Source organism: Vulpes vulpes, chromosome 8, assembly GCF_048418805.1.
Source record: "Vulpes vulpes isolate BD-2025 chromosome 8, VulVul3, whole genome shotgun sequence".
NCBI classification, from domain to species: domain Eukaryota; kingdom Metazoa; phylum Chordata; class Mammalia; order Carnivora; family Canidae; genus Vulpes; species Vulpes vulpes.
The window spans coordinates 59,659,666-59,680,196 of NC_132787.1; the positions used below are offsets into that span (position 1 = coordinate 59,659,666).

The 20,531-nt window shown below is 34.0% G+C and overlaps 1 protein-coding gene across 2 annotated transcripts in view; it reads left to right on the forward strand.

The window, feature by feature from the left end:
- TRIM33 (tripartite motif containing 33) overlaps window positions 1-20,531 on the forward strand; it is a 119,578-nt gene that overhangs the window by 69,123 nt on the left and 29,924 nt on the right. For both annotated transcript variants that reach the window (XM_025994727.2, XM_072766824.1), the window contains exons 5-9: window positions 12,911-13,027; window positions 15,706-15,820; window positions 17,891-18,037; window positions 18,508-18,625; window positions 20,030-20,304. In XM_025994727.2, coding sequence (XP_025850512.2) covers window positions 12,911-13,027; window positions 15,706-15,820; window positions 17,891-18,037; window positions 18,508-18,625; window positions 20,030-20,304 — 772 coding nt within the window. The remainder of the gene's footprint in view (window positions 1-12,910; window positions 13,028-15,705; window positions 15,821-17,890; window positions 18,038-18,507; window positions 18,626-20,029; window positions 20,305-20,531) is intronic.

Genomic DNA, 20,531 nt, shown 5'->3' on the forward strand with positions numbered 1-20,531 from the left:
TCCCCTAATTTCTCCTGTCCCATTCTTTCTGTCAGTGTTTTATCAACATTGTTCTTTTCAAGGTCATCAATAGCCATTTCATTACTAAATCTAGAGGTCATTACTTGGTCATCATCTTAATACTTGACAGTTCAGCAACATACGACATGGTTGATCATTCCCTTAATACATGTTATTTACTTGGCTACCAAGAGACCACATTCTTTTAGTTTTCCTCCTATCACACTAATTACTTCTCAGTTTCATTTGCTCATTTTCCTTCATCTCTTAATGTTGAATGTGCCAGGCATTACTTCATTATCTACAGCTACAGATTTATGGCTTTAAATACCATCCATATGTTGATGATGTCCAAATTTCTATTTCTAGCTCAGTACTCTCTACTGAACTTTCAGATTTGTCTATTCTATAAACTGTAACATCTCTTCTTGAGTGTCTGCTTTTTCAAATATAATATATCCAAAATAGAACTGATCACTTCAAATCTTTTTCACTGGCAGACTTGCCCTATCTCAATTTTTGGCATTTGCATTTTTCCCATTGCATAAGCCGGAAATCTTGGCACTATCCTTGATTCCACAGTTTTCTCATACCCAAACTCAAAACTTACCAGAACATCTTTTTGGCTCCCACTTCAAAATATATCCCTGAATCTCACAATTCCTTACTACCTCATTGCTATTAGCTCCATTATTACGAGGCTGATCTCAGACACTATCATTTCTAGCCTGGATGACTGCAGTCCTCTCCTTAGTTATCCTTATGCTTGTCAGTGCTCTCCTTCAGTTCATTCTTAAGTACTAGAGCTCCCTGCTCAAAACCTTCAGTGGCTCTCCACTTTAGTCAGAGCTAAAAGTCAGATTCCTTACTGTGGCTTGTATGTTCATACATCTCCTACTGCTCTCCTCCCTCACTCTTGTCTTTTGTTGTTTCTAAAACATGGCAAACATGCTGTTGTCTGCCTGTTTTCTGTATGTGGGACTCTTCTTGGTCCACTTGTTTGCATAGCTGACTTCCATATATCCATCAAGTCTCTGTCAGTGAGATCTACTCTGATCACTGTGTTTAAGATTGTAATTTGTCCCTTTACTCCTAATCCTCCTTATCCTGTTTTGGTTTTCTTTTTTTATATTGCACTTACTACTTTCTAAACATGTTCTGTAATTTGCATCTTATTTTTTGTCTTTTTTCTCATTAGAATATAAGCTTCATGAAGATAGGCATGTGTTTTATTCACAGTGTGCCGGGAGCTGGAACAGTATTTGACACACATTTAGGCATTTCATCTATTCAACAAATACTTATTTAGATATAGGAATAAAAGAGGTGATAGACCTGCCTGAATATAGGAGTTGTCAGTTATATCTTTGTATTTTCACAGAAATCAAGTTTTAATTATATAAATTGTTGAGGGCTGTGTCTTAATTGGAGACCCCCCCCCTTTTTTTTAACATTTAAGTAATTTCTACACCTAGTGTGGGGCTTGAACTCAAGACCCTGAGCTCAAGAATTGTATGCTCTTCCAACTGGATCAGCCAAGTGCCCTGTGGAGGCCCTAGCCTTTTCAGTTTTTTTTTTTTTTTAAGATTTTAATTATTCATGAGAGACAGAGAGAGGCAGAGACAGTAGCAGGCTCCCTGATGCAGGGAGCCTGATGCGGGACTTGATCCCAGAACTCTGGGATCACTATCTGAGCCAAAGGCAGGTAGACGTTCAACCACTGAGCCACCCAGGCACCCCTCAATTGGAATTTTTAATCCCATTACATTTAATGTAATTATTGATATGGTTAAGTTTATCATTTAGTTTCATTTTTTATTTTCTGTGTTCTTTTTTTCCTGTCATGTTTCAATGTAGTAAAACTTTTTGGTATTTCATTTTACATCCACTTTTAGCATTTTAAGCTCTAATTCTATTATTTTTTTTAAACATTTTATTTATTCATTTGAGAGAGAGAAAGAGAGCAAGGGAGCATGAACGGTGGGAGGTGGGGCAGAGGGAAAGGGAAAAGCAGACTCCCCACTGAGCAGGGAGACAGACCAGGGACTCAATCATAGGACCCCAGAGATCGTGATCTGAGCCAAAGACTGATGATGCCTAACCATCTGAGCCATCCAGTTGCCCCTAGTTCTATTATTTTAATGACTGCTCCAGAGTTCATGATATCCAGCTTTAACTTAAAGCCTCCGTAAAGTATTGTACTATTTCCTGCTTTATGAATGCAGTAACCTTACAAACAAAAGGATAATTCAGTTTATCAAACCCTTATCTTTTGTACTAATGCCATATCATTTATACATACCTTATAAATCTTGCCTTACAATGCCTTTTTTAAAAAATTAGTTGTCTTTGGGGTACTTGGGTGGCTCAGCCCAGGTCATGATCTCAGGGTTGTAGGATCAGCCCCACATCAGGCTGTATGCTGAGCATACAACCTGCTTGGTGTACTAGTATCTCTCTCCCTCTCCTTCTTCCCTTCCTCCTTCATATGCATGTTCTCTCTGTGTCTCCTCCACTGCCCCCCAAAAAAGGTATCTTTTAAGAAAATTATGAGAAGGAAAAGTGAAATCATAGGTTTTTATATTTTTCTGTTTATTATCATTGCTGTTTCTCTTTATATCTTCTCATTTATATGAGTTATACTATCTTTTATTATTTTCCCTTGCCCTGAAGAATATCCTTCAGCATTTCTTTTTTCTCAGGTCTGCTGCAGTTAATATTTCTAGTTTACATTCATCAGAAAATCCTGTTTAGAAGGATGTTTATACACTAGTTATAGAATTCTGGATTGATGTTTTTTGCTTTCAGCATTTTATAGCTGTCATTGCTTTGTATTCTGGCCTCCTTTGTTTTTAATGATGTCATCCATTTTATTCTTACATAAATGTTGTGTGTTGCTTCTCTGGTTGTTTTCAAGATCCTCTTTTTCTGTGGTCTTTACCATTTGACCATTATGTTTTAAGGTATATATTTTATTTTGTTCATCCTACGAGTGGTTCACTCACCTTCTTTGCCTGTAAGTTTATCGCTTGCTTGCTTTCTCTCTCTCTCTCTCTCTCTCTCTCCCCCCCTCCTTCTTCTTAAAGATATTATTTATTCATGAGAGAGAGAGAGAGAGAGAGAGAGAGGGCAGAGACATAGGCAGAGAAGCAGGCTCCATGTGAGCCCGATGTGATACTCAGTCCTGGGACTCCAGGATTATGCCCTGAGCCAAAGGCAGATGCTTAACTGCTGAGCCACCCAGGTATCCCACTTTATCATTTTCATCAAATTTGGGAACTTGGCCATTATTTCCTTAAAAAATTCACCCCCCCAACCCCTTGCATTATTTCTGTCTTCTGAAACTTCAAGTATTGTTTTGTACTCTAGGCTTTGATCATTTTCCTTTAATCTTTTCATTTTCAAACTTTATAATTTGACATTTGTGTTTATTTGAATTAATCCTTCAGCCATTTCCCATTTACTACTGCCAGGCTCATCCTGTGAATTATTTCAATTATTGCACTTTGCTGGAATTTCCATTTCTCCTTTTATAGTTTAATTTCTCTGCTCAGATTTTCTCTTAGTTCACTCACTGAAAGATGTTTTCATGTAAATTTTGAATAGACAATAACCCATTTTAAATCCTTGCGTAAATACAACATCTGGACCATCTTGGTGTCAGTTTCTATTGAACTGTTTTTCTTTATTTTAAGTTATATTTTACTGTTGGTTTTTTTCTTTTTACTTTTTAAATTTTTAAAATTAAAAGAATTATTTTTTACTGTTTCTTTGATACCTAGTGATTTTTAAATTGAGGTTTGGGATGTTGTGGATGTTACATTAGAAACTTTGGATTCTTTCCTGTGTAGACTGTTGGTTGTTATTCTGTCAGGGGGTTAAGTTACTGGCTGATCACCTTGATCTTGTATAAGCTTGGTTTCTTCTTTTTTAAGGGAGGATCTATGGAAAGCCCAATGTATTTCCCAAGCCTCTCTAACTTGGTTGGACTCAATTTCTAAATTCTGTTTCTTGGAAGATCTTGCAAGGGCTTGGTTAGATTTTATTAGGACAGGGTAGACATAGAATTTATTCCAAGTATATATATATTTTTATTATTATTTATTATGAATAAATAAGCTTTAGAGTAGATGCTTTTCAATCCTAGGTGTAGACCTACCTAGAAAGCTTTAAAAAAATATTAATGTCTTAGTCTTACTCCAGACCAGTTAAATAAGAATTTTAAATTACATTCTGGGTATTAAAATTTTTTACGGTATGTTACAAATACTGGTAAATCACCTCAGTTACTCATTGAAGGTTGATAACCTCTACTTTAGAAGAACCCTTTGCCAAACTCATTTTTTTCTCTCTATATTCTTGCAAAGTTCCAAGAAACTTTCAGATAATATCCAAGTTGCTGGTAAAAATGACATATAAATTAATATGTACCATCATTATTCTCAGGAAGCTAGATCCAGAGCTATGGTGACAAATCAAGATTTCCTGTCCTAAATAATTTTGTTTGCTTGCCTGCCTCCCTCCCTCCCTCGCACCCTCCTTTCTAGTAGGCTCTATGCCCACTGAGGGACTCATGACCCTGATGTCAAGGGCTGAGCTGAGATCCAAGTCGAATGCTTAACCGACCGAGATACCCAGGTGCCCCCAAGTATATTGTTTTCATATGGTACATTTATTGTCAGAGTAAAAGCAGCTTGTTGCAGTATTCAGTATTCATTCAGCTCTTCTGTTCAGTAGATATTTGAGGGCTGACCATTGTACTAGATACCATGCTAGGTGATGACTATATAATAATAATAACTGAGACTGTTTTTGCTATCTTGGAGAGTTTTAGTCTATATGTGTCTTGAGATTGAATATATGGTTCAACTGTAGTTCACTTTAGTGATTAACTCTGAAATAGAGTTAATTCCTTTTGGTTTTGCTGGAAAAAAAAAGGTTGTTAACTTTAGTACTATAGTTTGTGTGCCTATCAGATTATCTTAGGAACTCATAGGTATCAGATTCACTTACCCAGCCGAATGATTATTTATGACTAGAAAGAGAAGAATTGGTTATCTCTAAGAGTTAGCTTGATGAGAGGAATATTAGGAGGGAAGATTTGAGAAAGAAACATATTTAGAATAATCAGTTATCCATTTGGCAAAGGGACAGGTCAGTTGAGGTGTGTGTTGGTAAAAATGTTAATTGGTAAATTATTACAAAAGTAAAAACTCGGTTGGTCATTTTGCTTTGCAGGTATGCAAACATGCCTTTGGTCACTTTATGATTCATCTATGATTTCTGCATGGCTGGTTCCTACCTTTGAGATCTCAGGAACCCTTTTCTCGATTTCTAATCTAGAATTTTTTGCCGCTTGTGTCTTCTCTATCACATAACTCTATTTAAAATTTTGTTTTCTCCTTAATTAGAATATAAGGAAAGGAAGAAGAAGACCAAGTTTTGTTTTGTTTACTATGGTATCCTTACCCTTTAAATGCTTCTTGGCAAATAGAATTCATTGCATGTCATTAACGACTGCATTCTTTGAAAAAGTTTTAAAAACACAAGACTATATATATAGATATATATATAGATATACAGAGAATGTATGTATATATATATATATACAGAAAAATATATTATATACAGAGAATGTATATATATATATATATATATATATATATATATAGAGAGAGAGAGAGAGAGAGAGAGAGAGAGAGAGAGAGAAGTACCTAAAAGTACAGTGTAAGGAATGACTAAAATATCTTAATAAATCTGAATTTTTGTTGTGTTTATAACCTTACCATTTGATAAATGGAACTGCTGGGTATTGCTTTTAGTTCTCTGCAAAGAATTTCTGAGACACTAAATGGCATCATGATTTAAGAAAGTTTGGGAACCTCTTGGCTATAGTTTATCCATTATCTTATATTTATTTATTTATTTTTAAAAGGTTTTATGTTTAAGTAATCTCTATATCTGCTGCAGGGCTCGAACTCAGAACCCCAAGATCAAGGGTCATACACTCAACCAACTGAGCCATCCAGGCATCCATTATATATTATATTATATTATATTATATTATATTATATTATATTATTTATTATATATTATCCATTGCTATATGGACAGTAACTTGGGTTGTTTCTACTCTGTGGGCTACTGTAAAAAATAGGAATATTTCTTCCTATCTCTAGGAATACATATTTTATTCTGTGTTTCTCTAGAATATGTATTTTGGACAGGAATTTTAAAAATTATTGTTGTTGTTTATTTTAAGTAGACTCCACACCCAACATGATGCTTGAACACATAACTCTGAGATCAAGAGTCATATGCTCTATTGACTGAGCCAGGTAGCCAGGTGTCCCTTTTGGATAGGAATTTTTTGGTTACATTTATTTTTGAGCTATAGACTCAGGTTTTCTGTATCTTCTTGCTTTAGTTTTGTAAAGTTACATTTTTCTGTAAATTAGTCCATTTTACCTAGATTTTCAAATTTCTTGATACAAGTTTTCATTGTTATTTTTTAATGTCTTCAGGTCTGTAATAATGGTGACTTCTTTTTAATCCTTGATATCAGGTATTTGTGCCTTCTGTTTTTCTTGATCAGTCTTTTCTAGATTTATCAGTATTAGTCTTTTCAAAGACCCAACTTGTGGGTTATCTCCACTAAATTGTATTTTTCCCCACATTATTTTATATATTCATCTTAATTCTCCTTTCTTTATGTTATTATTGTTATTATTACTTATTTTCTTGAGAGAGAATGATTGTGCATGAGCAGGGAGGGGGTGGGGAGGAGAGGCAGAGCGAGAGAGAGAGAATCTTAAGCAGACTCCACACCCAGCCCAGTGGAGCCTGACCCAGGGCTCAATCTCATGACCCTGATACCATGATCTGAGTGAAAATCAACAGTCTGACACTTAACCCACTGAACCACCCAGGTGGCCCACCTGTTCTATCTTTATTAGTCTGTATATATCTTTTTTTCCTTCTAGCCATTTTTAAGATTCTTTTTTTTTTTCCTATTGGCTTTAAGCAGTTTGGAAACTATACACTTTTGAGTAACTTTCATAATGTTTCTTGTACTTGGAGGATGTTGAGGTTCTTAAATCTGTAGGGTTATATTTTTTTATCAAATTTGGAAAAGCCTACTCCATTATTATATTTCTTCCAGGTTTTTCCCCCTTTTTTCCCATTTGGAAATGCTAGTTATACATATTATATATTATTGCATATTACAGTTGTCCCCAAACTCAATATTCTTCTATCTCTCCACTGCTGTTCCCCCCAACCCCCATGTTTTATTTTTTTCCAAAATCCCATTGATTTTGGATGGGATTAACAGTAGATTGGACATTATAGAAGAAAAGATAGGTAAATTTGAAGACAATATTAGAAAGTAATAGCCTGTTGTACTACTGAAGTCATACACAATTGACCTATCAACTGATGTCACTGTGTGCCCTTTGAGATTTAAAGTTGGTTTTTATTCCCTGTTCTGTTTTTTTTAAAGATTTAGTTTAGTTTAGTTTAGTTGTGTTTTATTCTATCTTATATCTATCTATCTATCTATCTATCTATCTATCTATCTATGTATCTATCTATCTATCTATCTATGAATGAGGGACATAAAGAGAGAGGCAGAGGCATAGGCAGAAGGAGAAGCAGGCTCTCTGCAGGGAGCCTGATGCGAGGCTCAGTCCTCATTCTGGATCCTTGGGATCGTGACCTGAGCCGAAGGCAGAAGCTCACCCACTGAGGCACCCAGGTGCCCCTCCCTGTTCTGGTGATGTGAGAATCCTAATGTCTTCCCCAGGCTTTCTTGAAATTTCCACCCTTTTTAGGTTCTCATAGTTGCTCAGAGTCCTACTCTGCAACTTTTGTGAACTCTGTATGGCTTATTATCATTTCATATGGAGCTTTAAATAAGGAACATAACCTCATTTTAAATTTTTCTTAAAAACATGAGGTCTTCGTGCACAGTAGGCCCTTTGTTATTGAAGTTTTGAAGTTTAACATTGTCATAATGCAAATCATGTAAAATTACTGCAAAAAATAGCAATGACAGCTAATTTTAAGCCATTACTATGTTCCAGTAAGCAAAGTACTATGCTCAATAAGTGCTTTGTGTGTTTTGACCAATTTAACTCTTGGACTAGTCCTATAAAATAAGTATTATATATTTGTCTGATTAACACACAGAGGGTTATCAAAATTATCCATCTGTTATTAGTGTGAAGCTAGTAATGGTATGTACATCATTAAATTTTTCTAAAGATTAAATAAGAGAATCCATGTAAGATACTTATCACAGCATCTGAAAACATAGTTCTCAAAAGATCTGTTGCTATCTGTAGGTTAATAAATACTTAGATATAGTATGTTTGGGATTTTTTTCAAAGTAATCTTGAGGATAGAGCAGGAGGGGATATCCACAAACTTGGGTATAATAAATGCATACCTTTGAAAATGGATTATAGGTTCAGTAGAACTGAACCTTAAATATATAAAGTTTTATGTCATTTTTAAAATGGAGTACTGAATTAAAAAAGAAACTGTGAGGCGCCTGGGTGGCTCAGTCAGTTGAGTGTCTGACTATTGGTTTCGGCTTAGGCCATTATCTTGGGTTTGTGAGATTGAGCCCTGCATTGGCTCAGCACTCAATGAGGAATCTGCTTGAGATTATCTCCGTGTCTCCATCTGCCTGTTGCCTCACACCTGCATGCACATATGCTTTCTCTCTCTCTCAAAATAACCAAAAAAAAAAAAAAAAAAAAAGAAAGAAAAGAAAAGAAAAAAAAAGATACTGAGTCAGAATTATTACATACTAGTTTTAAAAGATGTTTCCCTAGATACTCAGTTTGGTTATAAACTAAGATGATATATTTTCCTAGAAGTGCCAGAGTAAAATCTTACCAATTGTTAAATGCTGACAATTACTAAATAATACTGTGATTACTTGGCAAGTGAAGTAGCACCCCTGTATAGCTCAGGATCTAGTAAGACTAAATGTGCATTCAAAAGTTACAGTTTCAAGTTACTAGATAATTCTTTCTCAGTCTTTTTAAAAAAATGGTCCTTATCTCTCAGTCTTTACTTAGAAGAACTGTGTTTTCAAAAATTTCTTAGCAAACTGCATTATTTTTCATTAATAAAAAAATATATGATTATGATGTTGATATCTGTTCCAAACTACATAACCAGTGGTATATATATTATACTGAGTTTACAATTCTAATCAAAAGCACAGAAAGTCTTACCTAGCCTGCCTGTACTAATAAATCATGGACCTCTGTAATTTTTACCTACATGTTTTGAAATACTGAATATAGCTCATTGTGACTAGAAACCCTAGGTTAAGAATCACTTCTACTTCATATACAAGATTAACACCTAAGAAATGGCTCTTGTGTATTTACATAGTGATCAAAATTATAGTTAAAAGATTGATTTATTTATTTTGGAGAGAGAGAGAGACAGAGCATGCATGCAGGGGGGAGGTGCTGAAGGAGGAGAGATTCTCAAGCAGATACCCCACTGAGTGCAGAGCCTGACTCAAGGCTCAATCGTAGGACCCTGAGATCATGACCTGAGCCAAAATCAAGTTGGGACACTTAACCAACTGAGCCACCCAGTAACCCTAATCAAAATTATACTTAATCCGTTTATTAATTATCCTTTTTCCTCCCCATTTCTGAAGTATGTCAACTATAATTTTGATTTGAAGAAAATGCAGTGTTAGTTTATTCTGTTAGCTAGGAGAATCTGAAGTAGCTTGTAGCCAGAACTACTTCCATATTGCTTTTTTGTTGTTCAAAATCCAGGTAGTATTTTTCTTCTAATAATATAATTGTAATTAATCAAGTGAACAGAGACAAATCCGATTATCGCTTTTCATTCAATTCCTTAATGGTTCATTGTTCATTATTATCTGAATGCCCTTAAGAAAATGTGCAAGTCTTGTTAGCATCTGGTAATTCTCTACTTTTCTAGTTTTACTTTCTTTTCCTTAGCCTTGAAAATGACAGATAGTTTCAGAACTATTACTTCTATACGTTCAGATTTTTTTCCCCCCGGTGGGAAAACTTCCTTTCAAATTTATCTTGAGCACTAACTTACTCATACTTAAACATTCAGCTCAGATGTCAACTCCTGTATAAGGGGAGGAAAGAACACATACTTAAATGTAGGTATATCATCATGTGTTTGCTTAATACTTGTTCACGTGATGAATCAACAAAATATTTCTAGAAATAGGATTCTGAAACATTTATTTTGAGGTGAGGAGATAAATTTGTAAGGGTTAGATTTTCTGAATTACAGTTTTCTGAATTATGAGACTAGTTGAGCTTTCTACCAGGTGCCTTTCTATTACTGACATTACTGACATAACCAAACTGCATCAAAAGATCTTTCTCCCTCTCGGTCTCAAAGGTTAGGATGGTAATCTCATATTTCTTCTTCATTTGTACAGATTTTACAAAGTAAAGTTTTATTTTGGACATAGAGAAATTGTGGTGTAGGGAATAAATCAAATGTTCTTCAATGAAAGAATGAAATGAAACAAAAACAACAATCTTTGGGTTACCAATCTAACAATAGATAGTTTTTTTTTGTTTTGTTTTAAGGTTTTATTTATTTATTCATGAGAGACAGAGAGAGAGAGGCAGAGACACAGGCAGAGGGAGAAGCAGGCTCCATGCAGGGGAGCCCGATGTGGGACTCGATCCCGGGACTCCAGGATCACGCCCTGGGCTGAAGGCAGGCGCTAAACCACTGAGCCACCCAAGGATCCCCACAATAGATAGTTTTAATTAATTAATTAATTTTGATAGTTTTAATTTAAAATTAAAATACCCACATCCGTTTTTGCTGTTTAATATCTTACACAAATTATAAAGTGCTAGACTTTACAGACAAGATTTTGGGTGTTTTGGTTTTTGCTTTAAAAATGAATTCTTAAAATCGTTGAGTGATCAGTTTCATTATGTGTATTTTACTACAATAAAAAAAAAAAAAACTTAAAGCAGCCCACAAAATAAAAACCTCACTTGCTGAATGTTCTCTATTACACCAGGCCTCATGTTGCTGTACACTTTGCCTCCTACACTGCCTTTTTTTCCTTTACGTCTTGAACCTGAGCACAAAGCAAACTTTTCCTTCCTCGTACCGAACTTTCCTCAGTGTTCACAACTTTCATAGCCTTTTCTCCTATGTTTACCATAAGTGAGACCTTCACTGAAGACACAGACATCTAGGTGCTCATAGTCTTCCTCTGAACGTCAATTTCTGCCTTTACTTTAATAATTTTAGTATCCCCATAGACAATTGTAATTTTTGTCAATATCTTGAACTCATTTCCAGTGTTCTCTTGATTGTGCCGTAGCTAGGCATCTAATTTTTAGGTCATACCATGGACCTTAATTTAACTGGAGCCATGTAAACTCCCAAATAACCAAAGGTGCTGATCTGACAGAGTCCATTGTTCAAACTTATTTGTGCAGCTGTGCCAGCTAGTGTTATTTTCTGATTTCTTATCTGGGCTACTGTCATTGAGTTCTAGCTAGTTATCCTGTTCTCTCTTCTTCAGATTTATTTTTTATATTTCTGTCTGACAATTTTCTTGGAATATAAATCAGATTATAACATCTTGGTTAGAACTTTTCGAGGGTTTCCCATTACTGAGAAGATAAAATCATTATACATTAGCATGGTATACCCAGCTCTTCACAGTCTGATTTGGGTTTTATTAATTATTATCTTATATTCTGACCTTTGCATGGCTTTCTTTTGGCAAAATTGAAGTGTTTGTAGTTCCCGAAATATGCCTCTGTGTTTAGCATAAGAAAATACCATTCTGACTTCTCTGTGAAGCTTTCCTTGGTATTAAGGCTGGCTGGCTTATGCACTAGGTTCTTGTTGTGGATTATATATATATATATACCTCCACTATACCTGTTACCTCACAGTATGGTATCATTTTGTATGTGTGCCTATTTATTACAAGAATATGAACAGTAATGGATTTTTTTTTTTTTACTCATGTGACCCTAGCATACAGAAGAATCCCCACAATATTTGTTGACTTAATGAGTAATTTACACAAAGGAAATAAACCTAGGAAAGAAAACCATTCTACCTTCCTAGTAGCCAAAGAACTGTAGTCTCTACTATCAAGTCTAAATTTTCAGTATAATAATATTAGGAAATATTGACATACACTACTCATGTTGACAAAGTAATAATAAAACTGGTGTTTGCGATTTTTAATTGCTATAATTCTTTTGGAAAAATTTGACTATATAGCATGGGGAGCTGAAAAATTGTTTCAAGTGATGATTGTAAAGACAAGATAAAAGTCAGAGGTCAAATTGCACATACATTATGATTATACTTTTATTTTATATGTATATATTTTAAAAGATTTTATTTATTTGAGGAGAGAGAAAGCAAGCAGGGGGCAGGGCAGGGAGAGGGAGATGTAGGCTCAATCCCAGGACTCTGGGAATTTACATTACAGTGGTAATAGTGGTTTTATGATGTTAAAACTATGGATAGTTTTCCCACTTTTGAAAATATTTTCTGTGTTATATTTTATGGCTTAAAATGTACACAACTTATTCTGATATTTGGATCTTTTAAAAAAATGTAATTCTGAATCAAAATTCTAATTTAAGAGCAGTTGAATGGTTTTTAAAGTTAATTTTTTTGGTCTTGTAAGGGTTTCTCTGGCTCAGGCCAAAAGGAAAGGATTGATAGTTAAAAGTTGGTATTAAGGTAAGGTGTGTGAGGCCAGCGTAGCATGTTGATTATTTAAGTAAAGTCTTAAACTTGAGTCACATAGCAATTTTTTCACTTTTTAAGAATTTTAATAGTAGATTTTCTGTTTTAAATGTAGTGTTTTTTTGTTTGTGTGTTTAAGGTATCAGTTTTTGGAAGAAGCTTTTCAAAACCAGAAAGGTGCAATTGAGAATCTCTTGGCTAAGCTTCTTGAGAAAAAGAATTATGTTCATTTTGCTGCTACTCAGGTGCAGAATAGGTAAGTGTGTTGCCTTAAAACCATAATTTCACTTTAAGAATTTTTAAATACAGTAGGTCCAGTTTAAACTTTGTGTTCCTTTTATATTAAGCATATATAGAAAACATATTTTTGGAAGGGTAAATGCTCTAAGTTTGAGTTTGCATTATAATGTTTGTTAAGTAAGATTTAATTCACCAGTATTTTGAATACTCTTTACATTTTTGATTATTTTATAATCTGTAAAACCAGACTTTGTAAAAGCCTTAATTAACTGTGGAAAAATCAATTAATACATTCAGAGTTGAATTAGAAAATTTAACTTTGTGGAAGACATAGTATAGAGTGTGAAGAATGGTGGGCAAATATGTACCTTCCCGTCTGTAAAGTAGGAATTGAAAATACTATTTCTCTTAGTAGTAGTAGTATAAGATTTACGACTAGCGGTTTGTGTCACATATTAAAACCCTCAAGATTTTAGCTATTTATTATTTTTATCAATAATAGCTATTTATTATTTTTATCAATAATAGCATCAATTAAAATTTTATTCAGGTTCATTTCTAAATGAACTAAATTTACTGATAAGGCAAGTGGGAATCAGTTCCATAAATGAATACATATTGTTAGGTGAATACATCCTTGTTAGGTGAAGACTTGGTGTAGAAATATGAACACCTGGATCTGGCATAATTAAAATCTGTGTATTCCTGGAGGTATGAGTAGAATCAATAAATATTTTTCAGTTTCACAAATATTGAGACTTAAAGTACTTCTAGAATGTTAAAATTAATTTATGATATTAAAAATGGCAATACTCAAATATTAAATAGATGAATGAAGAGTACATTATATATTAGACTATAAGGTGGTAGAACTTTCATCTTAAGTGATACCAAAAGAAAATAAAGGTTACTCTGAGGTAATATGTAACAATGCAGTTGACCCTTGAACAACATGGATTTGAATTGAGAGGGTCCACTTATATGCAGATTTGTTGTCAATAAATACAACATTTTCTTTTCTCTAACTTGATTGTAAGAATATATAATACATATATAAAACATATTCATTGTCTGTTTATGTTACCAGTAAGGCTTCTAATCAGCAGTAGGCTATTAGCTAAGCTTTTGGGGAGTCAAAGGGTATGCATGGATTTTTGACGGCATGGAGTTAAGAGTACCTAACCCCCCACTTTGCCCAAGAGTCAACTCTATATACTTTATATATGCTAATCATGGATAGTTAATTGTCATGAAAATGCCAGGATGTTTCAAAGTTACTGCTATGTTGGGTAATATTGGGGAGGGTAGCTATCTTTTCATAAATCACAGATGAATGTTCTTTTCAAGAATGTTCTTTTCAAGATAATGAGTTCATTTATATGGCAGTCCCATATTTTTATACAGATATTTTATATGTATGTTTCTGAATCTGTATAGAAGTAGAACAAGAAGTTCATGTGTTAATGCAGAGGGTTGGGGAGATTAATGATTTCATATCCAGGAAGGTTTTTTTTTAAGTATTGAAATCTCCAATAATACTTCCCTTTAGACACAGTGTGTAGACACAATGTGTAGTGACCTCCTATCTCCATTATTTAATGTACATTGATTTGTTGTTCTTCACAATTGAATAGTACATGCTTGAATTTAATGAGAATCTGACTGTGGCTAACTTCTCTTTTCGCATGCTTACTGTTTCAGTCTTGGGCTGAATCATTTTAAGTTAGAATCCTACATTATCAATTGTAATTAGCACTCTTATTTTTAAAAATACATCTTCCACTTACTGTAGTAAGGATAGAATTGAATCAAATCTTCAAGTAAGTGCCCAAACAAGCACTGATGTATAGACGAAGGAAAATTACATTATTATTACTCAGACTGTCCTAAAGTTACTCAAATTTGAATTGGGCAAATAAAAGACATTTTAGAGATTGAAAGTGTGAGTAATAGTTTGTAAAGAAGTAAAATGTATAAAAGTTGAAGGCTAATTTCTTTGGTTGTTTAATATTATATGTATTTATATTGTTGTTTAATATTATATGTATTTATATTGGTGGGCTGCTCCCCTTCCCCCCCCCCATAGGTATCAGCTATTTCATATCTGCAAACAAAACTTTCATCACCAAAATGGGAGCCTATACTTCTTCTAAAACACCTAATAACTCTTAACAAAATGAATTGAAGATGTTTTGGGAAGAACCTATGAAAGGGGGGGCATGTATCAGAACCCACATTTGAGGTGGTTAAGTTATAAGTGAAAATAAATTCTAAGTTTAATTCCTATTATTTCAACAGATAATTACTGCTTGCAACATTATTCTTTTGCACATTATTCTTGAAAAGCATTAAGCAGATCCGATGCGCCAGATTTGACATTTGACAGCAATTATGGAGTCAGATGTTTATATATCACATTCATGTCATAGGAACTAAAGGAGATTGCCATCTAGACTACTAAACAGGCCTTTATGAACTTAATTTAAAATTACTAAATATTTAATCTGTTCTTTGTATAAATAACTTGTTTCGACCAAATTGAGTGCTCAGATCTACCAAAACATAAGTTGTACATTTTGACAAAGGTTTTATTTTAATTATTCACTTAAGTGCCCAGTTGGATGAATTTCTGTAACAGTTGATTCAGAGACATAGGATAAGTTGATAACCTAATGATGCATTTCTCTTATTCAGGATAAAAGAAGTAAATGAGACTAACAAACGAGTAGAACAGGAAATTAAAGTGGCCATTTTCACCCTTATCAATGAAATTAATAAGAAAGGAAAATCTCTCTTACAGCAGCTAGAGGTATGGTTCAAAGCCAAAATAAAAACAAAGACTGCTTCTCTTGCGCTTTAGCTGTTTTAATGTTTATTGAAAGCTCTTTTAGATTGGTTGGGTGGGGGCATGGAAATAAAGAAAATTAAAAACATTTAAAAATTTTCATTTCCTATTAGAAAATAGAGCTTTATTGAGTTAATTTGCAGCCCAATTTAATAATAACTGATTTTAGCTGTATAAATGAGGAGATAGTGTTGTCCTTTTAGAAATGAAAGAATTATTACTAAAGTGTGATACAAAACCAAGACAAAGCCAACCTGCTACATCCTCCCCAGCCCCTAAGATAGGGCCTCAATTTAACTTTTACACGTGAATGTATATTGGGAGTCTGCTTGAGTCATTTGTGTGTTTCATTTAAAAAATATTCCATAGTTTTGTTTAAAATGCTGCACGTTTCAAAATTTATAAACTTTAAAATCACTGATAATTTTGTTGTATTGTTTTTGTATTGCATAATTTGAGATTAATATGTAGATATAAATTTTTAGATAAGAATCCAGTTAATTTGTGAAATCCAAATTAAGTTTGAAACTACTGACCACAGTTCATTGGTTTTCCAAATTTGGTGCTCTTTAATAGGCTCAGATAATATGGGGCTGTATTTTCTGCACCACTAAATGGTAGCAATTTAAACTGTGTATTTGATTTTTTTAACTTCCATTACTATTAACCTCAGATTTTCCACAGTAGTTATTTTTTTCTGCTCCATTCCTTTATAGAACATTGTGTAAATACTAGACACATAGTTACACACAAATGAAAGAAACTCTGTTGGCAGTGTTATTTCTGAATTTTGTTTTTTTGAAAAATATCTTTTTATTAAGACTCAATTGTGAGATGAAAGTACTCTCACACATAAAGTTAGAGATCCCTTTTCTGTTGTACATCCAACCATGTGTATAACTCTTAGTAGATTTTTGTTTTTAAAAGGACTGTGTAAATGGAGAGCAGCGGAACAGCAACTATTTTTGATAACCTTTTACCTTACTGCAAATATATTTTAACTATAGGTGTAAAATAATGTTCTTAAACCATGTCAAGAACTTTTGAGTGAAAAGATGCCTCTTAATACTAAATATACAAAAATACCAAATGGTAAATCTTCCACATACCCCTAATATGCTGAATTTAAACAATAGATGTTTTCTAGTATAATACATTCTTAAACTTCGTAAAATAGAGATTTATTTTCCTAAGCTTTGTAAAAGGGATGATTTCTAGGAAAGTTGTGAATCAGCTTCTATCAGTTGAATACTTTTATCCCTTGTTTTACATTACAAAATGAGCAACTTGTTTTCTTAGGAAAAAAAATTGTCCAGTAAATCAAGTTGAGGCATTAAGAAAATGGTTAAGTACCAACTATAGTTACGTTGTTTGGCGTACCTAATGTCAAAGTGTGTATAGAACATCACCTATCGCTTCTGGGAATTTAAGTTCCCAGATAGTTTATTTTTCCTTTGCAGCATTTCTCCCCCCACCCATTGGTCCTTCAGCTCTTACTTACTTTCTTGTTCTTTATGAACTTTTGTCATTTCAAAACTTTCCCTAACTCTACTCTTAGAGTGTTGGAATTTACCTTTCTCATTTTGTCTTAAGTATTTAAAGGAATAGATTTTACTTTAGCCTCATGCTACACCAGTAGGTGGCAGTGGTAACACAAAATTTTCTTTGGTCTGAAACGAATAGAGTTGAATATATCAGATTTCTAAATGTCAGCTCATTGTGTCATAGATTCTGTATGTTGGATCAGCCTAATAGATACTATTTTTAACAAAGACATTTTATCTTCTGAAGGAAAAGAGAGACATCAACTAACAATTTCTGTATATGGAATATCCCTTGTTAGTTTAGAGAACGAAGTTTTAGTTCCGCTTTTGTTAGTGACTTTTCTTTTGATCAGAAGCTCATTAAATAATGAAGTGCTTGTCAACTTATCCTAATTTTAAAAAATAATGTAGGAATTTGTTCATTTATAATAAGAATTGTGAGTTGAAATTTTCATATAGAATTCTTCACTGAACTCTTGTTCTGTTTCAGAATGTTACAAAAGAAAGACAGATGAAGTTACTACAGCAACAGAATGACATTACAGGCCTTTCCCGACAGGTGAAACATGTTATGAACTTTACAAACTGGGCAATTGCGAGTGGCAGCAGCACAGCACTACTGTACAGCAAGCGACTGGTGAGACACATAGTATATTTATGGTTTTAAATTGACTTGATGTTAACATACTTACATTCAGTTAACTGCACTTTTTTAAAGTATAGATTTTGTAGTTTTGCATATGTAATCACCACTATGTTAAGATACAGAAAATTTCCATCACCCACAAAAGCTTCCTTGTTCCCTTTACTCCTGACCCTAGGCAACCATTAGTCTGATTTCTTTTATTTTCTAGAATCTCATATGAATGGAATGAGACAGTATTTATTTTCCTGAAAATACCTGGTATCATAATGCAGTTTATCACCAGAAATGTCAGAAGTTCAAGCATGTGCATTTGATTGCTAATATAGATAGTCTTTTAAACGTGTACTGTCTCATCTGAGATTGACATTGTGGGGCTTGATGAGCTTTTAATGTCTTTATCATGTGTGATTTCTCAAGTGATACTTAAATTTTTAAGACTAATGTGAATTTTTTCCTTTAAGATTACTTTTCAATTGCGCCATATTTTGAAAGCACGGTGTGATCCTGTGCCTGCTGCTAATGGAGCAATTCGTTTCCATTGTGATCCCACCTTCTGGGCAAAGAATGTAGTCAATTTAGGTGAGAAATAATTAGTTTCATGAATATAACTGGGAACACTGAATTAGGAGAAAGTATCTAAAGCAAAACTTAGATACTTAAAACTTAAATTCACTCTTACATGTAAACTTCTTGGAAAATATGTTCCTCATCGGAAACTCACTTGAGCTGTGTTCATAACATCTTTAAGAATGTTGAAAGTCTCCTAATTTTAGATTTAAAAAACGTTTATCATTGCTAACTACCCCCCCCCCATCTTTTAAAATTGATAATGACTGTTTCATGTCGAAAAGTTAGCAAATGGGCCTTTATTTTCTTGAAAGAGTTTATTAGATGCTTAGTAATTTGTATATTAGTTATACTAATTATCCACTGGAGGAGGACCTACAGGATGCTGATGTGTCTGAAAGTCAAATACTGAAGAATGTTTGAAAGCTAAGAATAGCTCTTTTCCACACGAAAGAGGGATGGACTTTACTCTTGTTGCTCCTCAATGTGGACCTGTGGACCACAGGTGAAAGTTACAGGGAGTCAAACAGCTCAATTTAAAACAAAGACCAAAAACTTCCCAATGATTAGAACTGTCTACACATTGAGTACAGTCACTTTCAAAATAGTCAAGTCCTCACCATTGGAAGTTGTAAAAGCAGAGGTGGATGGATTTCTGTAAAAAAGTAATTTTTGTGTATTTTAAAACTTGACTATAGCCTTAGATCAGGCATTAGCAAACTTTTTGTATGGCATGGCAGCTAAGTTTTTTGTTTTTTTACATTTTAAAGAGTTGTGAAAACAAATGAAAAAAAAAAAAAAGAATATGTGACAGATCTTAAGTAGCCTGCAAAGCCTAAATTACCTGACCCATCAAAGGAAATGTTTGCCAATTCTGCCTTACATCAGACCTTCCTAAAACTTGTTTTCTATTCCTAGAAAACAAGAGCTCTGTGAGAGGCAAGGAAAATTGTCATTTCTAGGGACATAAGTGGTTAAAACATTCCACGTTTCCACAGAAGACAGTTCTGGAGCAGTGTCATGCTCTCCCCTGCAGATTTTGGCAATTCAAAGGCAATGGCATCAGCATTAGCAATCTTAGGTTTCCTTGAATCTATCCAGGAGAATGGATTTTGACTGACTAGATGGGCCTCTTCTGATAATATCTCTTTCAGATCTTTAATTTTTTATGCATTTGTGTAAATAAAGAATAAGGGCAGGCAATATATTATTCTGAATAATCAAAAGTCAATTATTTGGCTTTGGACTGTTTATGATCTTCATTATCTTTAAACCTAGCTTCTATCTCTGCTGAACTGTCAAATGCTTTGAGTGCTGATAATTGTCAAAGGAAAGAGGAAAAGATAGTGACTAATCCACAAAGTAGATAATTTAATCGTTTATATGCAAATTATTCTCATTTTTTAAATCCTTCAGGTAATCTAGTAATAGAGAGTAAGCCAGCTCCTGGTTATACTCCTAATGTTGTAGTTGGGCAAGTTCCTCCAGGGACAAACCACATTAGTAAAACCCCTGGACAGATTAACTTAGCACAGCTTCGACTCCAGCACATGCAACAACAAGTGTATGCACAGAAACATCAACAGTTGCAGCAGATGAGGATGCAGCAACCACCTGCACCTGTATCAACAACAACAACAACAACACAGCAGCACCCTAGACAAGCAGCCCCGCAGATGTTACAGCAACAGGTGAGTATTATATCATGCATGACATTATTGATAAAGATTATGAAGGCCTCAAGATTACACTTCTGTCCTGTATGGATGAATTTACACATTTCAAAGTTACTAGCAAGGACAAAGCTCAAACGTTAGAGTTTAAATGTTTCCTCTGGGTTTGGCAGGGATTTGGGGGAGATGTGAGGAAGGGCATTAAATACTTACATGGGAAACAAACTTGACTCTGTACTTACTAT